We start from the raw sequence: 21,319 nt of genomic DNA, 5'->3' as shown, positions 1-21,319 counted from the left end.
GGTTTTTGGGAAGTCTCTTGGAAAAACAGATCTCAATTAAATCAATATTAACTCAATTTCTACCATGTTTTTTAATCGTAATGCAGGATTTCAGCTGTGTCTGCATCCTGGTGTGGGTTTGGACTCTATATAGACTTCCCCTTGTTACTGATGCCGTTTGTGGTGTTTGGGGATCGAGGTGGATCTTCCTTTACAGGACGTAGTCTATTAGGGTATTTGCTTCTTTAAATGTTTTAGGATATTACCATAATCAAGAACATGAGTGGTTTTTAGTGAAGTAGTTTCTATGATTCTAATCTTGAAAAAAGGAGGCCATGTCCCTGATGGGAGCCTAGTTCTACTGTGTCAAGGTGAAGACAGACCTGATCGAAAAAGGTCAAGTCCTCAAATCTGTGACCCATTTACATTGCAGATTTGAACTATTATCATAAGGTACTGACTGTAGACAAAATAAAAAGACACAAGATCAGTACTGGCATTGTTGTGTTAAGATGACAGGGCCATCCCCAGGCTGTTACCATAACTTCACATGTCCTCATGTTTCTAGTATTTCTTTCACTGGAAGTCCAGGGACGAGGTTAAACACATGTAAACAACCTCTGAGTCAATCAGACTCAGCAACCTCCTTCTGTACTTTCCAACACCAGTTACTTCCTCTATTTTTACTTACTGCAGCTGCTAATGATAACAGAAACTCCACAGATAAAATTATATTATTACAATTAACACAACAAGGCCAGAGATTTGACAGGCATGCTCATAAAAATTAAAGCCATTACTCAAAAGTCTTGGTATGTAAGACTCCTGACACCCATTCTTCCCAGCTGCAGATCTCTTAGTGCATACCACTCATTGCTCCGGATATGGGAAAGGCCTTGGCTATGTCTTAATTGCTTCTTTTTCTCATCAGGTTCTGGGAGGTTTTCTTAAACTTGGTTTAGTGACTTCTTCTGGCTGTGTGCTTGATTTACTACCACGGCAGAAGGCCTTCGCAGCCCATGAGATTACATGATAGACTACGTCTGAGCCAGAGCTTAATAACGGGAAACATTTCAGCCCCCTGAGGTACTTTCCAACAACAATCACTGACTCTATTGTCATTTAGAGGGATACTTCAACTGCTAATGAGACAACCAACTCTATAGCTAAAAAGTTAAAGCAGGGGTCTCAAACTCCAGTCCTCGAGGGCCGCAGTCCTGCAACTTTTAGATGTGCCTCTGCTGCACCACACCTGAACAGAATAATTAGGTCATTAATTATTCTGGAGAACTGATCTACACAAGGAGGAGGTAATTAAGTCATTTCATTCCAGCGTTTTGGACCTGTGGCACATCTAAAAACTGCAGGACTGCGGCCCTTGAGGCCTGGAGTTTGAGACCCCTAAGTTAAAGCATCAAAGCTAATAATTTAACAGTTACACTGAAAATAATCATTGATCTTTATAATATGCTTGTAAACACATTTCAAATTAAGAACTGATGTAAAGTACTAGAAATAGCAAACAAAAATATTGAAAATGGTTATCCGATTAGCTTTTATTGAAGAAATATGAATTTCAGTACTCTGCCACAAGGTGGCGACACCTGGCTGCAGTTTATAGGAAAAGACGCTGAAAGCAGGAGGATGAGAGCGAGTCGTCTTCATGTAAATGATGGGTTTTGGTTTTCTAATGTCTGACAAAGACTCTGTTGTTTATATCTAAATGGTTCCAGTTTGTGTTGCTTTGTTTTGTTGTTCGGGTCCCTGGGTTCAGTCAAAGTCTTCCTGTGGGTTTGATAAGCGTGTCGTCCAGAGTGAACCGCAAGCAGAAGCCTGAGAGCAAATTCTAATAAAAAGTGGTGTAAATATTCTGTATAAGTTGATTAAACTGAAATAAAAGTAACTGCTGCCTGGTTCTACTCTTTACATATTACTTCTAAGGATATAGTTGTTGTGAATCAGGGATGATTGAAGCAGAAAAAAGGCTCAATATTCAGATTTTGTCTTTTTGTTAAAACCTGAGTATAAAATTTGCTTTAATCAATAGGTTTTTGAAAATAAGTCTCATTGTTCTAGTAGGTGAAACTTTGCAACTTTTTCAGTTTGTAGAGTCAAATTAGACTTTGCAACAAGTTGGGTGTTCATATCTTTTTTGAGCTCATTCCCACCTATTTCTTCAGATGCAGTTTTAGATCTGCAATGTTTTACTTTTAGATTAATGCGTTTATGTAAATCTCGATAATTAAATATTTAGCATGACATAAAATCATAGTGGCTTTGAAACACTGCAAAGGAGACTTGTGTAGATAATTTCAGTCCTGTTAGGACCTTTGGTTTGACATATTCTGTACATATTATCGGAAACAAAAGTCAAATGTAAAAAATGCTTTCCATTCACTCTCAGCATTCAGTCTTGAGTTTATATCTGCTGCCAATTTTAGAAAATCGTATTAACCAAATGCATATGAGCACAGTCTCTCAGAATATTAACAAAACAATAAGATTGAAAGGAAGGCTGCCGGAGCACTGAGAGCAACACAGAAGGAGCTGCAGGCATTTTCAGATATAACTAATTACGATCTACAAGTGACAACAATCCTGCATTCACCACATATCTGCACTCAGGGAGTAAAGGTTCAATTCAGATTCTTCAACACACAGGAACACATTTCATCATCTCTTTCACCATCTACCATTTTCCAGTCCTGCTGAATGCCTTCATCGCTGTAGAGGATGTAGTCGATCCGGCGTCCATTGCCCTTCAGTGGGATTTTCCGGCCCTTCTGACTGCTGGCAGGACACTGGTTCTTACTGGGAGGGAACACCAGGTATTCCTTCCTCCCCTCTTCGTTCTCCATCACTCTGTAAGGACAATCAGATTCACTCAGTTACAGAAGTGGGCTCACTGCAGGACTTAAAAGTATGCCAGACTAAGAGTTTGTGTGAGTGGAAAATAAACATAGCGTGGTTTAACACAAGTGACAACAATGGCTGCCAAAATGTTTAACATGAAGTGGAAAAAAAAGAAGTTTGACACAGTAAGTTTAAACCCATGTGAGACTTACTTTTGTAAACTTTCAGGTGAACTGACGTCATCGTCATAAAGGCCACTGGGATCCAGCAGAGACCCTGCAGAAGAAACCAATAAAATAAAAAAGGCTGAAGTGTAGACATGTATAAGTGGCAGTCTTACTAAACCATGTTCAATCTTTTCAATGTGCATAAACATTTAAAATGTAATTGTGTTTTGCAGTTTTCTCCTCGCAGAGTTCATGCGCAGTGTTCCTGTTGGTGATTGGTTGAATCATATACCTGGCAGGTTTCGGTCTGAAGTAATATTTTACCTTTACCAACATCTTTCTTTTGACTGAAATTAATTTTATGGACCCAACCTGAATTTGAGAAATAGTATGTTGGGGGAACTAAAGATCGGCACGATGGCAAAGAGGCCCTGGAGCTCATCACCAAACATAAACATAAAAATACAACATGAAACATGCAAAATACCATTAAAATAATGGTTTAATGGCTGTAATGCCAATAAAGAATTTTCCATGGATTTCATTGATCAACCTATATTGTCGTATATATAGCAGCAAATCCGGGTCAGATTTTGAGACGTTGTGGACCGCCAAGCAGACGTCCGTCCACTCCAGTTGCGTAACACTAAACCATCTCTGCATCCTCTTTATAAATCTGAGGCTTGCTTTGCAATGTGGCCCTCTCTGTGAAGTTCAGTACTTTATCTCCAGAATAGCTTTCACAAAAGCAACAGCTTTTCAAGAGAGGATGCTGTTCAGTGGGTCGCTATCTGCCTTCGCAATCCTCAGACTCCAGTATTCTCTCATACAGCGGAGAGATGTGACGGTGAGAGGAGAGATGAGCACTCAGACGTTTTTCACGTCTGAGGCTGAAATGAGGCTGAATAACGTGATGGAGGCGGCTCCATATAAAGAGAGAGTCCAGTCAATTTACAAGTGCTCGGAGCTCTTAAGAGAAGTGGATGTTTGATGTGCAGACAGCAGTTTTCACAACTCTAAGAGGAGATTTCTACGATTACTGGAATAAAGAGGAATGAGATTTCATGCGGGAACTTTGTGCTTCACAGAGTGGAAGTTATTTACACCTCATTTGGGAAAGTGCTGCTACTCAGTCTTGGCAATGGAGGGTTTTTGTACCATCATGGTGAAAATATGTGTACATCTTCTGTGCTTTCAAGAAGAGAAGCAGCCAGATGCTGATGATGAAAAGCACTTGACAGTCATCAGCGAAGTCTCCTCTATTAAAAGCAAAAGTTTTGAAGAAACATCGTATTCTTCAAAACGATGAAGAATATGTTTTATTATAGTTTGTGTCAGCTTACTGACTGTATAATTTTTGACAATTTGCAACCAGGCTTTTGCCAACTTCTTTACATCTGTTTACCATCCCTTACTGTCGTAAACAGTTCAATGTGAAGGTGAAGACTCAAAAAGAGGAGCACTGGGTTCAACGTCTCTGTATATCACATTATTCTAGAGTCAAATGTCACAGGTTAGCATTAGCTAAGTCCAAACTGGGTCAACAGTAGGACAATGATTCCAAACACAATAATCCAAATGTTCCATTGGTCCAATTCAAAGTTCAGTACTTGAAACAATTTTGGTTTAGCTTAGGAAAGCTCAGAGAAACAAAAGTCTGGAACCCTCAACAAATGACGATGTTGAGTCGAGAGACGGATAAGGCCGTACGGAAAACTGCTGAGCGTCACTGGGTCTGAAGGTGGTTCTGAAATATGGATGTATTTCGATTTTTCCATGACTGAAGAAGAGTTTCTCTCTTCTCGGTGGTCAACGTGACCTCAGTTTCTCTGAGCTAATGAATCCTGATGTCATTCACACTCTGCGTCGCACCGGAACAGAGAAAACATGCGTTCTTTCACATAGTTTCCACCCACACTTCCTCATTTCCAACAGAGGCCACGGTTTCTGTTCTCATTGGATTGTTTTCCTTCCCAAAGTACATAATGGGTCACAAAAGAAGACGGAACTTTAAACCAGGGAAATACAAATAAATACCGGATATTACTGTGAAAAATAGCGACATGTTAACTCCAGATATGGTTTTAATAAAGTACTGACTCCTAGTGACTGTATTCTGAAACTCATAGGCCAAATGTTGAGGCTGTTCTAAAACGAGGGTTATCCAAGGATTCAACAAGACTGACAATGAGAAAGCTCTGCAAATTCAGTAAAGACTAGAAAGAGAACTTTAGCAAATTCTCTTTGATTATTATTTCTCAAACTATTATTTGGGAATCATTTCTAGTGCAAAATTAAAAAATAATATGATAAAATAGCGTCACATAAACACACAATTAATATGTGTTACAATGGTTAATAGAAGCTGTGATCACAAGAACAACCCTGGGATGTTAAAGGACCATGAATTGAAAATTGCTGGAGCACAAAATCTGATTGTCCTCAAGAACATCACCAGGGATTAAGAAACTGATGACAGAGCAAGGAGTCATCTGAGAAAAGCTTAGATTAGACAAATATTTAACTTTTTGTCCACAATTAGGTAATCAAATTAGGAGGATTTAAGGTTAGGATTTCAAGAGACCTAAGAACACCTAAAATCAGGAGCAAGAGAGGAGAAAGATCCCACAGACAAATCAAAACAGGTGGTGGAATGGATAGAGCATCCTAACATGAAGTGTATGGACTGGCCTTCCAAAAACAAAGAATGAAACTTCACATCTCAGTGAGACTCAACTACATGAATGAAAAATGAATGGATGAAAAACAGCCCACAATAAAAGCTGAATCTGTAGTAGAAAAGCAACCAATTTTCTGCAAAGACTAGTGGTGTGTTGATATTATATATGATGTATTTTGTACATTGATTTTGCACTGGGAAAAGATCAATTTAAATGAGTGTTGGGTAAATTGTATTATTAGTATTATCAAATATTTGTTGTATTATGTAGCCTTGTAGTTACATTTAGATAATGTTTCTGTGTGTTCATTAATTCTGATTTCTTCCTAATCCCTCCTTGGAAGAGGGAGGTGACAGATATTCTCAGCAGGACTCCCTGTTTAATGGAAGTGTTAGTTGTTCCAAGCTGAGTTTTATAACCCTGGAGGAAACTCTGCTTTGTTCTTTGTGATACAAAGCCGTTGCTTTGAAGCTATACAACGTGTCCCATTCGACGCCGTGTCTGGAGCAGGAAGGATTTAGATTGTAGATAACATGTGTTTAGTTAGTGATTGTTATTTAGCACTGCAACTAAAATGCTTTGACCCCACCCTTTCAGAGTTGCAGTGCTCTCTGTGATAGGGTTCCTAAAATCAATAAAACAGAGGAGCGGGAGATGTGTTTTTTAGAGCGGTAGGAGATTTGTAACTGAAAGCACATCTCTGTCCGTTCTCCTCGCGAGAAACAAAGAATCTAACTCTCTTGTCTTTCCTGTGTTTGTGTAAAATTGTCTCTAATAGGTATTTAGACCTGACAATGAGTCATTAATAAACAGCACTGATCAAAAATTGGACTGATAATGACTGCAGATAAACTTTTAGGTTAAAAAAATGTCAAATTAGAATTAATACGTGATAAAACACACCTTAAAATGGTTGACATGTTCAACTCATAGTCATTTTGCAACTTCAGGTAATATTTTGTCCTCCAAATCTATTAGTTGGTATTTATCTTGTCATTGAATATTATTTTATGAAGATAATGACAAAAAAAACTCCCTTGACTCATATTTACTCATTTATTTGGCATTTATTTGCTTAATATGAACTAGTCAGTGCTTCATTTGTTGTTTAATTACCAAAAACAGACATGTTGGTGAAAGTTTTAATTCTTGCAGCTTCAGTCAAGTTACATTGATTGTTTTTGAAAGCCGTCTCATGCTTGCTGATGATAACAGGCTCTCACAGCAGCTGTCAGGTTTGACTCTTCTGTTGCTTCTTGCTGCAACACAAATGTTTTTATATATGCCAAGTCTTCTTTGGATTACCTTTGTGAAACATGGTAATCTTCACCTTCATTGATTCCTCTTTTCTCTGCTCCCGCAGAGCCGCTACTTTTCCAGCTTGCTACAAAAATGATAAATAAGCTCTTCTCCAAACAAGCTCTTTCACTCTGTCCTGCCCACACTGTCCCCGAAATACCGCTGGCCTAAATAATGCTTCACATCCAGACCAAAAGCCTCCCGTCTTTGCGTCACTAATGCCCATGCATCAGCCCTGCTGTGCTGGTGGTATTTTAATTCACATCCTGATTTAGCCCGAGGATGCGGATTGCGGTCCGCTCTGCTCTGAGCCCGTTTGCTGCAGCGACACCTGGGATTGTGGATGTGTCATAAGCTTCGGGTGACACTGAAATCATTGTCGGCGTGAGGCGAACTTGAGTGGATGTGCTCTTACCCAGAGCCCACGGTTTGTCCTCTCCCGGCCCCAGGCGACATGGGTCCTTGTACTGAGAAAAAAGTGTGTGCTGCTGCTCCAGTTTGTCTTCTGGAAAAGTACAGATACACAAACCAACCGTGGACGTTAAAATAATAGTCACAGCTTGGAATCCACCGAAAACTTACTGCAAAAGTATTGATTTAAATATGATGTATTTTGTGGATCTTTATAAATAAAGCTTTAAAAACATTTACACCATCAATCAACACTAGATGGCAGCGAAGGGGAATTTTTTACTTTACATTTTACTTGGCACAGAAAAGAAATTTTTATCTTGAGTCTCTATGTTATAGATATATGTTCTAATTTCAAAGAGTTTGTGATAAAGTAAGATGAATGTGAGAAATCCAAGTATGTTTAAAACTACTCATTTTTAAGCTTTATTATTATTTGCTTCTAAACATAAATGCGACTCAACAAATACACTCCTCTTAGAAATCTTCAGACTGAGGAGAAGGCTGTAATTATTCAAATTTCACATAGTTGGATTATAACCAGGGTTTAAAGAAAAATGCATGAATAAGAAATGGGAACAAGAGATCCAAATAAATTAAAAATGCAATAAAGAGTAGACAAACTACTGAAAACTGCAAACAGGTTGGCTATGAGCCACCAACACTGAATGGACAGAGGCAGTAACTGATTCAATTTAGTGTTGTACTACTTGTATATTTAGCAGTAATTTTACTGCACCAAAGTTTTTATTTTTACTTGAGTACTATTATTATGAAGAATTTCTACTAATATTTGAGTAAAATGTCTGGCTACTCCACCCACTGTGTCAGTAACTTCATTAAATGAAATATAAACATGTTTCAACCACAAATGCATCAGATGGACCTCTAATAAACTGTCAAAAACAAATGAGATTCAGTAATAAAAGTGTTAATCATTTATGTTTTAGTCACTCAAACTACTGAAGTTAATCATGCTCGACTGCTCCACGTTGTAGTTCTGCTGACTTTTACTTTGAAGGTTAACGACATTAACATCTGCACACCTGAAAGGCACCAGGATCGTGCTGGCGGATGGGATACAGGATGTAGCTCTGTGTACCTGAAGAGCAGTTATCAAAGTTGAGGTCTCCCAAGATGACATCGAAGGCCACCAGGTCCTCCAGCACCTTCTCGCCTTCAGGGGACTGGGATGAGGACTGGCGAAACTCGGCCCCCCACTGGAGGAGGAGGTCCAGCTGCTCGCAGCGGACCGACGAATCGCCTGGATGCAAACGAAAACCACCGGAGCATGTTTGTCCACTCTGAGCTAAAAACAGGCTCATCCAGAGGCTACTATATCTGCTTTAGTTGTTTTTTTTTCTTTTTCATGTTATTACATAACACGGGAGTTAGAGAGACTGTTAGCGTGTTTGTTAACACCGAGGTCTGCTGCATCTATCAACTGCTGCCGGTAAATCTGAGGAGGGAGGAGGCGAGCGGCAGAGGGGGAGGCAAAGGGTGAGAGCATCCGAGAGAACAGATGAACAGTGGAAGGTGTGAGAAACAAAGACGTGTCAAGATATTGGAGGGCGAGTAGGTGGCTTTGGCTTTGATTACTCTGGGCCGCAGCTCAGCTCCATGTGAAATGTTTGTGTTTTATCAAAATTTACACAAAAAAAAAAATGTAATAAAAAAATGGAAGAAACTGAGGAATGTTTGTTGTTAAATTGCTTGCGAATGTGTTTGAACAGGAAGATTTAAGGGAAGAAAACATTTAAGTGAGACTTGTGCACTCATGAGTGAAAATTTATTTATTTTTTCTTTATATTTAAGTTTTTGAAGAGCTTTTGGTCGGTGTTGAATTGTCAAAATTCAGCCATGCTGAATATCGCGCAGCTTTACGAGGTTTATATTCAAATTTGCTGGTAGAATCTAACAACCGTTGTGGGAATATCCAATTGGATGTAGCGTGGAGTGCTGCTTTCAGAACGAAAGAGTGCAGCAATCTCACCAAAATCTTTTAAAGGTATTAAAGTTCAACAGTTTATTATTGCAAACTTTTATTTAGAAATTATGATAATTTGGCACGAGAGATAAGTCTTGAACTGTATTTTTAGCTAACAGGTTATAATCCAGATTATCGAGAAAAATCAAAGCTCCTATCGGGACCTGACGGGAGTTCTGATTTTATTTTCTTTCATTTCTCTAACAGACATTAAGTATACATAAACTTCAGATGAAATAATATAAAGTATAAAAAGGGACAGTATCTGTCTGTACAGGTGATTCCTTATAATAGAAATTAAAATAGGGGCACTGTGAGAATGGTAATACGGTAAATAAATGAAAGAAGAAAATTCTATGGTATCATTGACAAAAAGAGGTGGGAAACAGAAATCTGGAGTGACTTTAGGCGCATCCACATGTGTGCCACAGTTTGTACATATCTGAGAAGCTCACAGGTGTGCAGAAGAAAACATACCAGCTGCTGCTCACTTGAAACCCCCCAAACCTCCACTCAGGCGCTGAATTATTAACTTCAGTTCATTCTCGGTTACAGATTCAGTCCGCCTGCATCTTTTGCTTGACTCAGAAAAAAATTCAGACCTGTGGTCTCACTTCTTTCTTCTTTCTCCCTCACTCACATCGCAACCCCCTTCACCTTAAGAGGGGGTTTATCTGTGGTGTATCTTTAGAAGCATCCCTGATTCTGCTATATTTAGGCCTGCAACAAGCGTAGGAGAAGCCCAGAATAGCAGGAGAGGAAAGGGGTGGAGGGGTTGTCTTTGGTAAAAAAATGAGCGTGGCATTGACCGGGAGGCTTTAAATAGGTCTGTGACGCCTTCAACAGCGTGAGGCAGTCGCCATGGGAACAGCAGACGGAGGGTTTTGACGCACTCGTTTAGCTAAATTTCCGAACGTGAAGGCAGACATTGGTAACAGACATTCAGAGCGAAAAAGCAGCTTAGACCTACATGCAAACAGATGAACCGCAGAGTAACTGAGCAGCAGCTACTGTACCTTCTATGGCGTGGAGGTGCGTGCAGGTGAGGTATCCCACCACCCTCTGCTCCTGATGGGAGGTGCCCACGTGAACCTGCAGGGACGAGACGCCACACAATGTCAAGGAAACCGTTCTAGCAGGACCAGAATTGTTTTCTACCTCAGCAATGTAGTAGTTTGTCTGTTGAATTAAGCCACACAGGCTTGTCTCACTTAATTTTCCCCTTTTCTGACACATTAACTAACAAAATGGTCACACAATGAATAGATAATCTGAACTACTTGTTCATAATGTTATGCCTGAATGGTTTATGCTGCTGCTCTCTCTCTTATTAAATGTCCCTGATCAAGTGGCAACTCGATCACACATTTGCTGTGGCAGTCAGGAAGTTTCTGTCTGGATATTTGACCTCTGCCCTCAGGAGAAATTCCAGGTTAATGACATTGGTCGATTTCCTGGCACAGACGAGGCTTTTAGGCAAAGGTCCAAACATTTTCAACAAGGTTGGTACTTTGGGAAGAACATTCCAATGCTGTAAAAACCTTTTGCACTACGAAAATTGATATATTAAAAATGCTAAATAATTTTGTCGATTTATTTATTCATTTTTTTTGCCTGCTCTGCAATAAATTAAATAAGCAATATCTTTATAAAACACAACATTTTGACATTGGTCTAGATCATGTGCCTTAATAAAATAAAAGGTATAGTTTCCTATTACTTGGGTCAAATTCTTTCTAAGGTTATTCCCAGCAGCAAAACTGAGAACTTTCTTTGAAAACTCCTGCTGTACTTAGTGACGTTTAATGAGTGGCTATGTTCAAGTCTGTTTTTGAAAAAAATTAAAAATATAAGAAATAAATGACTGAACGTTTGAGACCTCACTTAGTATGAAATTAAACTAACATTAAACATAGCTTAACACAATATAATAATTTTCCATCCAAGAAGGTATAGATCTGAGAAAATCTTATGCAAAATAATTACAAACAGACCCTTCTGCATCAGCTCCATTTGTCAAAGGAACAAATTTGTCCCAATCTTCAAAATTATCCCACTGGCTGCAAAGTAGCAACATGGGAAGTTCGCTTGTGGATCCTGAATGGCACCAGCAGAGCATTATGGGAGTTGTAGTATTAGTAAAAAGACGTGTAGCAGCTCTTTAATTGAGCTAAATGTTCCAACTCGAACTATTTTGCCCAGAAGAAAGGAAGTCGGTTAGAAGGGTGAGGAATAATCTGGAAACAGTGAAGTCTCTATCCAGAGCAGCATTCAAATGCTTTTCTCCTGATCCTGCTGCAGCCTCTTTGCATTTTCGGCTTGTAGGGAGACGCTCTCAGTCAGCTGGTTCTCTGCACTGATTGTGCTCTAATTTGTCTAAATACTGGCTGCTGCAGCTGTGATATTAGCTTGTTGCAGCGGAGTTGATTGATGTTGCATAAAAAGCAAAGCTGCAGTGAACTCTGCTAGAAGCCTGCTGCCTTCTCTGAATCCTGATGTTCCTGCTCCAGAATACAGATACAGATCTGCTTTATCTCAGTCACATGACAAAATTACAATTTGTGGACTCATGTTTTTCATTTATTTGGTTGAAACACAAAGCTAAATATCCTGTATTATTATTCCTATTATTATTGCTTTCTTTAGATTTTTGTAATGAAGCAAATTAAACCTTGTATTCACGTCCGATCAGTTATCTGAGTGTGTCTCTCTGCTTATGTATATAAATGGTAGATATGTGATAATGCTAAGGTATAAAAATAATTAATAGGTAAGAAAATAGAAACCTTTTCCAAGAATGTTCTGAAAAATCTGTAAATATCAGCTAAAGTTATTAAAAAACAAGTACTGTTGATCACCGTTTGATCTGCTCTTTCCCCAGAAACAATGGTACTTCTGACATTTTGTGCAGGATTATATATTATCTGAGGTGCTGCTGGGACATGAAACATTTCTTTTATCAGCAGTAAGCAATGCAAGCTGAAAGGTTGCTACACTAAAAGTAAAACTGTGTTTTCTTCTGAGAGGATTTCACGAAGATAAGCAAAACAGGACGACTAGGGAAAAATAAAATCCAAAGCTTTTCAAGAGTCATTTGCAACAATCGGCAGCTTGACTTTAGTCAGTTCGTTTCACCAAAAAAAACAAAAAAAAAAACCCAAATAAATAAATAAAAATAAAAATACGAGCCGGTTCAATCAGTGACAACAAACGACGCTACTGAGGAGGTCATTATTTTTAACACATCCTCATTGCTCTTCATACATTTTTCACTTCAATTTCTCCACTCCACAAGCAGCGGACATGGAGAGCAACGTCACAACAACAAGACATCACTCTGGATTTAATCAGACACCTTCAGCAGCAGCGCTAAGAGTCCTGGAGGAGAAGCGAAGGTAACGACTCGCAGCTCTGAAGTGTCGGTGGGTGGAAGCAGACTCACGGTGATGAGGAGGAATAAGGGCTGCAGAGGAGAAAAGGGAAGCTGTGATTGTGGGGTTTGAAGCGCAAAGGCGTCTGCGTGAAGTAGGTCTGTTTCAAGAGAGATCAAAACAGATCGCTGCTCGGGTTCGCAGATCAGACACAGAGCTACAGACAGGAGCATCTAGCCAGGTAAGCTGAACGTAGAATAACAGCAGAGCACCAAACAAAATCACGGAGGACTTCTTAAAAAAGCTAAACAACCTACATTATGTTCAACAAAAGCTTGTAAAAATCTGCAACAGTCTGGCAATAGTTGAATTTAACTAAATCAGAAAATGCTATTTGAAATCCACAGATGATGCATGTAGCTTTTATTTATTCAGTAGAATAGCAGCTGACCCACAATAGTGTCAAATAAATAGAAAACCCTAAAGCAGCCTGGTTGTTTTTTCGATTACAAAAAATGTGATCGATTTTAACAACAATGCAAAAGCCAAATGATAAAATGAGACAATTAAAACTGAGGAGAAGATATTGTAAATTGCAATAAAGCAATTCCTTTTTCCAGTGAGGAATAATTAGGAAACATCCACGTTTTGTTTAAAAATCACATCAGTTCCAGTTTTCCGGACATTTTGTACTTGCTTTGACAACTAACAACTTAACAACAATTTAAGAAAATGTACGAAATGGACTCCAACAATTGACATCTAACAACAACAAGATTCTCTAACCTTTCATAATTTATAGTTCTTAGCTTTCTTAAATTCGGATCAGAGTTACAGCCAATGTAAATACTGTGTTATATAAAACATTTTGAAAATACTGTACAAATAAAAGGAATTGTATTTTAGATTGCAGCACTATCATGAATATATATTTTCCCCCCTGCTCCAACAAAAGTGAAAATATGACTATCTGGAAAATAATTTGAACAAACACCTAAAATTAACATTTTAGATGTTTTTTTACAGACTCACTGAAAGTGAGATTTATGTTGTTAGTGACCTCTGCTGCCCATCGTAACTCTAACCAACCAGTGCTTTAGAGGTCCTCTCTTAATTGAAGCCTTCAGTACAGTGGCAAAAAAACAAAGAAAAGGATAAATTGAAAAGGAAAGTTTTGACAGGTCTACATTTGACAGGTTTAGCAGAGATTTTCGACAGCCGGGAACTTGGAGCATTTTTCCTGTCAGCTCTGGAAACATTTTGTCGTTTGTGTGGAGCTGTGAGTCTGTGACAAATCAACAGGTACCAAGTTTGAGAATGGTTCCTAAGCTAATGTTTATCCAGATTTGTTTTATTCCAGCCACAAGTGAATGTATTTAGTGATTTTAGTTTAACCCCATATTCAGGAATTTTATTTATTCACATTATTGTACATACAGTAAATATTTAAAATCTCATTACAAATTGTTCAGGTTTGACATTTTGCTATGTGTTTGAAGAATTTTGTTTGAACCGATAGTATCTTCCAGCAGTGACGGTCTGCAGGACCAGGCATAACGGTTGGGATTATTGTTAGTAAAGCCTACATACGAATAAAACATTATTGCAGTCGCAAAATTAAGCAGAAATAGGGGGCAAATAACAGTTTTTCTAGTTTTACTCACAAATTTGTCTAATGATAACAGCAGCCTGATCATCTGAAATAATAAAGCCTGATTAGGAAAAAAAAACGCAAAACACAATCAATCTCTAAGCTCTTTTTCACGCAACTTGAAACAACCAAGAAAAAAAGAGGCCTTCGTAAACTACAACACGAGAATGAAGCATCTTTAGACCAAACAAAACAGAGCATTTTCTCTATGCTTCGACAACACAACTATTCTCTGATCTACCGTCTCTCAGACTTCAAAACATGCTTCTTTTCTAATGTCTCGTTGACATAAATAAAAACATTCAGAATGCACAAATGCATCTTACATAACGAGTCGAGAGAACAGGGTTTTCTGTTCTTTGAATTAGCCACAATGTTGAGGCAGCCTACAGAAGAGTGGACATTTATTCAGACAAATTGAAGACAACTGCCAACAACAGGCGATATGATTTGGCTTGATGTCTGCGAAGAGGCTTTCATAGAAAAACCCTCAGAGCCACAAGAAAGCATTAGCTTAATTAATCTTACTGCAATACCAAACACAAGCCAAGTTTTCAGGTTGAAAGCACTAAATAAACCTCACAGCCCCAGATTTCCCACTCAACATTTAAGTCTCTAATTCAATTACTCTTCATGTAACGAGTGTTTAGGGAATGTGGGTGGCATAATGCAGTATACTCCATGTTGCCAATGGTATTCACTCATCCATCCATATCGTTGAATTCAGACATTCACTTCCCTCATCTCCATTCCCACAAAATCCAGTAGCTTTATGGAAGAATGGGTCACTCTTGGGACGTTGATGAATTTCAGCATGATATAGGATGCCACCCGTGCATCAAGTCCAGCCATCAAACATCCTAGTTAAGCAATCAGTTCTTAGTGGTTTGATGACGCGCAAGCGATTGCCAATCAGGGATGAAGGAGTAGGTCATCTAAAATCATTGCAAGGTGTTCATAGGAAGCCACACTGCATAGAGAGCTTCAGGGAATGGGGCTCAATAGGTGTGCAGATTTACTTCACCAAGTGCAATGCAAAGCATCAGACCCAGTAGCATATAAGCATCTAAAGAAGTAATGCTTTGTTCCAAGGGATGAAGAGTCACGTAACATTTCTCTGGTTTCTGCTGCTACAATAATCAAACATGTCTGAACATGCTTGTTTCTTCCACCGTTTGAAGTTGCACTTTTAATCTGACGAAGCTTAACCTGTGGCTTTAGCAGGTGCATGCTCAAGAGGGATTATTTAAACAATTATTTTATTATTTTTATGCAGTTACCAACAGATGACACATAAAGGAGAATGGGGCCAAGCCATGCAAATTTAAAGCAACGATGGAAAGCCCTGCAGGAGCTGGCCTTTCACCTGTAAAGAGTAAAAATGTTGTGCTTCAGATATAATAAACAACTAAAGAAGAAACGTTGGCTTCTGAGAAAGATGAACCCAGCAGATCAGGTATGGTTTTAGGTTTCTGAAATAAAGAGTAAAGTAAAAGAGATCCCTTTCTTTTTCTCTCTATCCATTTTCAATCTACAACAGAAAATTACCATTTAAAAAGGTTCATGTTTGCACATCCTTTTGTTTACACTCAAAACTGGATGTAGCTAAAAGATTTACCACTTAATCTAGGAATGAGGTTGGTATCTTGGTGTTTTTTGACATCATTTAAAAACTGGGTTTGTATGCCATGAATAAAAACTGAACTGTTTTAAATTTAGCTGGCAATGTAAATGAGTGCCACGGCTAGATTTTATTGTAAAAATCACTACTGTTTTTCTCTCTGAGTAATATTTTATTTTTTAAATTTTGCTTTCACATTTTTAAGACTGAAGTGGTTATTTTTTAGAAGATGATAAGGGAAATGCTTCCATCTTTCCTCTCGTTTAGGTTTGCATTAAGATGGGAGGAAAGGAAAATATATATATATTACCTGGTTCAAATTCATATAATTCACTCCAAATAAAATTTTAATCAAAATTTAATACAATAAGAGATTCTTTTGGTGTATCTCTCCAACTACATCTCCATTCCTACCTGTTCAGTTGCTCTTTTTCTCCTCCAGTGCTGTTCTCTCCATCCACATGCCACACTATGTATTAATATTTCAGGGACTTATTCATGCCTCAATAGGTGTGTGTGCACCCTGAAACTGACAAGAGGCCTGCAGGGACGTTTCAGTGTGTATATGCGCACATTCATGCTCATAAGGAATGTTGGACAGTAAATATGTGTGCAATCCAAGAGTTAAGGTTATGTTGACATGGTGCCAAGGATTTTTAAAGCTCAGAGCCTCATCAGGAAACAGTTTATGCAAAAAATATATAATTATTCAGTTCCTCTTTTCTCCTCTTCTGCTCAATATAAGCCAAAACCCCCTCCCAAGAAGTATAATTAACTGGATTTCTTATAAAATAATAGTAATAAAAAAAGAAAATGAGTCAAGGATGGAGGATACTGAAACTTTCCAAGACTTCCTCTCATTACAGAGCATTGAGACAGAATCGAGTGGAGAAGAGATGAGCTGTGGGAGGAGATTTCACACTCGACGCCAACCGAACCAGGTAAGTCTGATTACAAGAGCTCTGAGCCTGCCGTAAATATTTGCTTTAACTTTTATCGTCATATTGGGGATGAACAGAGATTTCACTTCACATTACTTGCATGGATTTGATTACTTCACTTGAAAATTAAACAGCCAATTTGTTGCCAGGAACAACAGGAAGCAGAGCAAAGCTGGGAAAAAGATCATGATTGTGAACTCTAGTATTATCTACATTGTTAAAAAGATGCCTGCACTAAATATAGTAAATAGTTAACTGCAAGCTTTTCACATACATATAACCCTGACATAAATAAATGGTCGAATGGCTTTTTTGCATTTTGTTACTTAAAATAAACAGCATACAGTAAGTATTCAACGTCAGATGAAGTACAGAGTAGATTAAAAATTAAAACAACAATTAATGAATTAATAATAAACAAATTCAGAAATTACAATATCAGAATTGTGATCACATTGCCAAAAGTTCAGGTCTTTTGGTGAGGATTAGCATATCCTTCCTGTGCATTCCTGGGTTTTAAACAAAACACGTTTGGGAATCAACCTCAATAATAATAATAAACAGAAAGTGCAAATTTCCGATCCTGATCTATGTGCACTGCAAAGAAAATGACTTGACGGCTCTAGTGACAAAACATTTTGTGACCAAAGAGAAGTTGTTCCAAATCGGGAAACCCATAAAAAACAAATCGAATAAGACAAGACAGAAATAAAAGCTCCATGTCAGTGGATACACGTTCCACTCAAATCTTAATTTAATGAAGATAGACCATAGAAAAAATTTAATCCTGACCAAACTACAGCTTCTGACTCTTGGATAAAAAAAGAAGCATTACATTAAAACACGAACCTTCTTTGCTTAAATGTTGACATTTGGGAGATATTTTCCACAATAAAATATGCAAATGAGAGAAACAAAAAAGCACTTTCAAGTCTCAAAGCAGTGACCTCCAAACCCCCAGATGCCACCACAAAAACTTGCTGCAAGGTGCTGCTCTAATTGGTTTCATCAAGAGTATTGCTCAAATGATGCAGATCAGAATGACTGAAGTTAAAAAGACAAAAAGCTTTTGGAGGAAAATGGGTTAAATGTTTGTGTTGCTGTAAGAAATGTTCCTCTCGGTTGGTGAACTACGTCCAAACTAATTCTCATGGATTCCATTTTTGTCTTGCCTTCAAGGTCTACAGCTTTAGTTCTGAACGTATAGCTGACAAAAAATAAATAATTAAAACCTGTTTTACTGGAAAAAGGACTGCGTAGACATCAAACTCAGTCACATGTCGGTATTATCAAGGTTTCAGAGAGAAAAGATTCAAAATCTCTCCTGCAGAAAGTTCTTTTTCTGTCAGATTGACCAACTTTGGTTACAAATTGAAATCTTTCAGGTCATTAAATCTCTGACGTAAGTTTTTTTCTATAGCTTTTCGCCATCCGTCGTCTATTTTCAGATCTAATTTGTAGTAATGCATTTAAACTGTGTATTTACTCACAATCACGTGTGACTCCTCAACCACGCACGTAATAGCTTCAAATAATTGTAAGGGGATAAATGTTGAGACTGGAAACGCTTTAATTATGGGGTCCAGCTTTGGTGCTCTCTTCCTGTCCATGCTGCATTCCTCTTTGGGGAAACATTTTTAATTAATATTCTCTCTCTTCCTGTCTTTCTCCCTCCATCTCTCTCCATCTCACTTGTGTGTCACAATTCAGATTTATGTTGCTGACCTGCTGCTGCTCTCCAGGTAAACACATCCACGGGGAAATCATCAGAATGTCGGCGCCCCTTAAGTTACATTTCCAACCCACTGGCATCAAACTCCGAACCATAAATTGTTCCTAATTGGAGCGAACTCATTAGGCAGAAATTGCCAGTGATGATCTGGGTAGAGCTTTGACTTAATGTACTCATTTTCCAGATAGAATACACCAACCCGACTGCCAGATTGAAACAAAGAACCACAACTATTGCTCAGAGATCATTTTAAAAATTCAACCTGCCCAAACCTTGGTTGTGGAAAGGTTAAGACACAGTTCTCCAACTCCAGTCTCCCAAAGCTACCTTTCTCCAACACAGCTGAGTCATATTAAGGGCTTGTTACCAGTTGAATGACGAGGGAATTCAATCATTTGATCCGAGCGTGTTTGAGCAGGAATGCGTCTAAATGTTGCAGGACATTAGCTTTTGAGGAGTAGGAGACCGTCGGGTTAAGAGTCTGGTTGCATCTTCACTAAATATTTTCTGCTCACTGATTCTCTCTCTCTCTTTTTCTCCTCACAGCTGCACCCTCTTTCCGATCAGCCACCTGACCTTTCCAGTAATCAATCTCTCCTCATTTTCTTTCACTTCCTGTTGCTGTTTTACTGTTGTCTCTGTTCCATGCTGGCCCATGTCATGTATTACTCTGAGGTGGTGTGCGTCTCATTTATTTTCCTCGTTATAACTTCTCGACTCACCTCCAGTGGGTATTTGCGCTTGTTTCCTTTAACTAAAACCTTGAAAACTACTGTGGAGCACGACACGACCTGGTCTAATGTCTGCACCGCTTCCTGAAAAATCAAAGTAATTTCCCCATTTGGGCTGCAACGTCAGACCCGACTGGTCACTGCTGCTCCCTGACTCACTTGGCCGAGACTCAGCTGGCAGCTGTGTGAAAGAGACCTGACCATATTAGACATGAAATATTAAGGCGATCAAGGCAAACGGCTCAGTTTATAAAGAAGAACAATTCTCCCGGTTGTAAAGTTGAGTGAAAGCTTTTGAAAGCCTTTTAAGCTCTAACAGTCCTTCCTAAATGAATTATCAATAAGTGATAAGCATGTTTTTTGTGAAGATCCCTGCTGACCAGTCACACTGAGGCTGTTAAGCCTGATGTTTGTTTGTTTATGTTTTTGCCATGGATGAGCTGCCACTGAAGCTACCAGACTCCTCCGCATCACACCCAGGACCCAAATATGATGTCTTTATGATATCGGACCCATATAACCTCACCATACAAGTTCAGGAAATACTAAAAAAAAAAGGGAACTTACAATCTAATACTCATAATAGGTGGTGCACTATGTTCTTGGCTCACCTTAAAGGACTTTTCCAAAACCCCTGCAAAGACCATCCACATCCGAGATGATTTTTAATGCTGTTGTTTTGCCGTCACCAGTTTAAAGGTGGTTTTGTCATTTATATAATGAAAATGTAGCAGGAAGAAAGCAAGTCAAAGGATATCCACAATCCATGCAGTGTAACTTTTCAGGTTTAAATTTAGTGAATATTAATCTAATTTTATAAGCATAGTATTCACTTAACTAATGGGTGTAAATAATTGATAAATCATTTTTACAATATCATTCAAACAGGCTAGGTTCAATTAATTTTCTATGTAAGCAGAACTGAAAAAAAGAGAGAAATTAATTGTAAATCACATGTAGAAAGGACACTGATGCGTCACAGCAAACACGGCAAAGCATCAAAAAACAAAACAAACAAAGGAACAACACTGATTGTTTCATATGAGAGAACAATCAAGTCATCTGGCGAGTACAAAGACAAACACAGTGTGAACATCAGGTGCCTCAAATGAACTGTATCTAATGAGATGCGTCCCAGCTGGCAGTGAAGTGAGCTGGGGGATCAGTGCGGGAACGAGGGCTTCACCTTGGAAAGTTGCCAAGATGTCTGAAGGATGAGGAATAAAGAGCAGACACATGAAAGCCTGCAGCTGGCCGAGAAACAGGCGGCAGATAAGCGGAGTAATATAAAACCGGAGCTGATCGATGCAGCAGAGATAACATGCAATCAGAACACTGAGAAGTTCTTGCACTAACATTGACTAAGAGGGTTGCATCCAAACGGACTTTCAATACAGTCTGAATAAGTACAAAAGATACAGAGGACGCTCATTTTTTCAAGAATTTAATTTCAGGAGCTGTCAAGCAATAAAGTATGAACACAAAGAAAATAAACAGTATAAGTAAATTATGTTTTGCTTTCAAATACTATGAATTTAAAATTAGTGTCAGCTAAGACAACATTTCTTTTGGCAGACTGAAGCAAAATATGGTCAGAAATATTTAAAATAAACTTTAATACTTAGACTGGACTGGAAGTTTGATGATTTTGTTTTTTAAGTTAAAGGGTTTGAACGTGAGCTGGCTTACATAAAACCCTTCAAGTAAACACCAAGCAGCTGCGTAAAAATGCTCAAATTTTGCATCAACTTGTTACTTTGGACTTGATTTATGCACCAGCATAAAAGGTGAAATCCTAAAGTTTTCCTGACAAAGAGACATATTTGCACAGGAGAAAACCTGAAAGCCATTTCTGGAATAAAGTCGTGGATCTGATTGCAGATTAAAGACGAATG

General features: G+C 38.5%; 1 protein-coding gene across 2 annotated transcripts in view; it reads right to left on the bottom strand.

Annotated features, from left to right (window-relative positions):
- smpd3 (sphingomyelin phosphodiesterase 3) overlaps window positions 1-21,319 on the bottom strand; it is a 70,291-nt gene that overhangs the window by 7,568 nt on the left and 41,404 nt on the right. For both annotated transcript variants that reach the window (XM_028044310.1, XM_028044300.1), the window contains exons 5-9: window positions 10,394-10,469; window positions 8,493-8,654; window positions 7,395-7,484; window positions 3,045-3,108; window positions 2,673-2,841 (exon numbers count right to left, since the gene is read on the bottom strand). In XM_028044310.1, the coding sequence (XP_027900111.1) occupies window positions 2,673-2,841; window positions 3,045-3,108; window positions 7,395-7,484; window positions 8,493-8,654; window positions 10,394-10,469 (561 nt within the window). The remainder of the gene's footprint in view (window positions 1-2,672; window positions 2,842-3,044; window positions 3,109-7,394; window positions 7,485-8,492; window positions 8,655-10,393; window positions 10,470-21,319) is intronic.

Source organism: Xiphophorus couchianus, chromosome 2 (assembly GCF_001444195.1).
Source record: "Xiphophorus couchianus chromosome 2, X_couchianus-1.0, whole genome shotgun sequence".
Taxonomy (NCBI): Eukaryota; Metazoa; Chordata; class Actinopteri; order Cyprinodontiformes; family Poeciliidae; genus Xiphophorus; species Xiphophorus couchianus.
The sequence above is the reverse complement of the archived record's forward strand: the minus strand, read 5'-3'. Positions and strand labels throughout refer to the sequence as shown.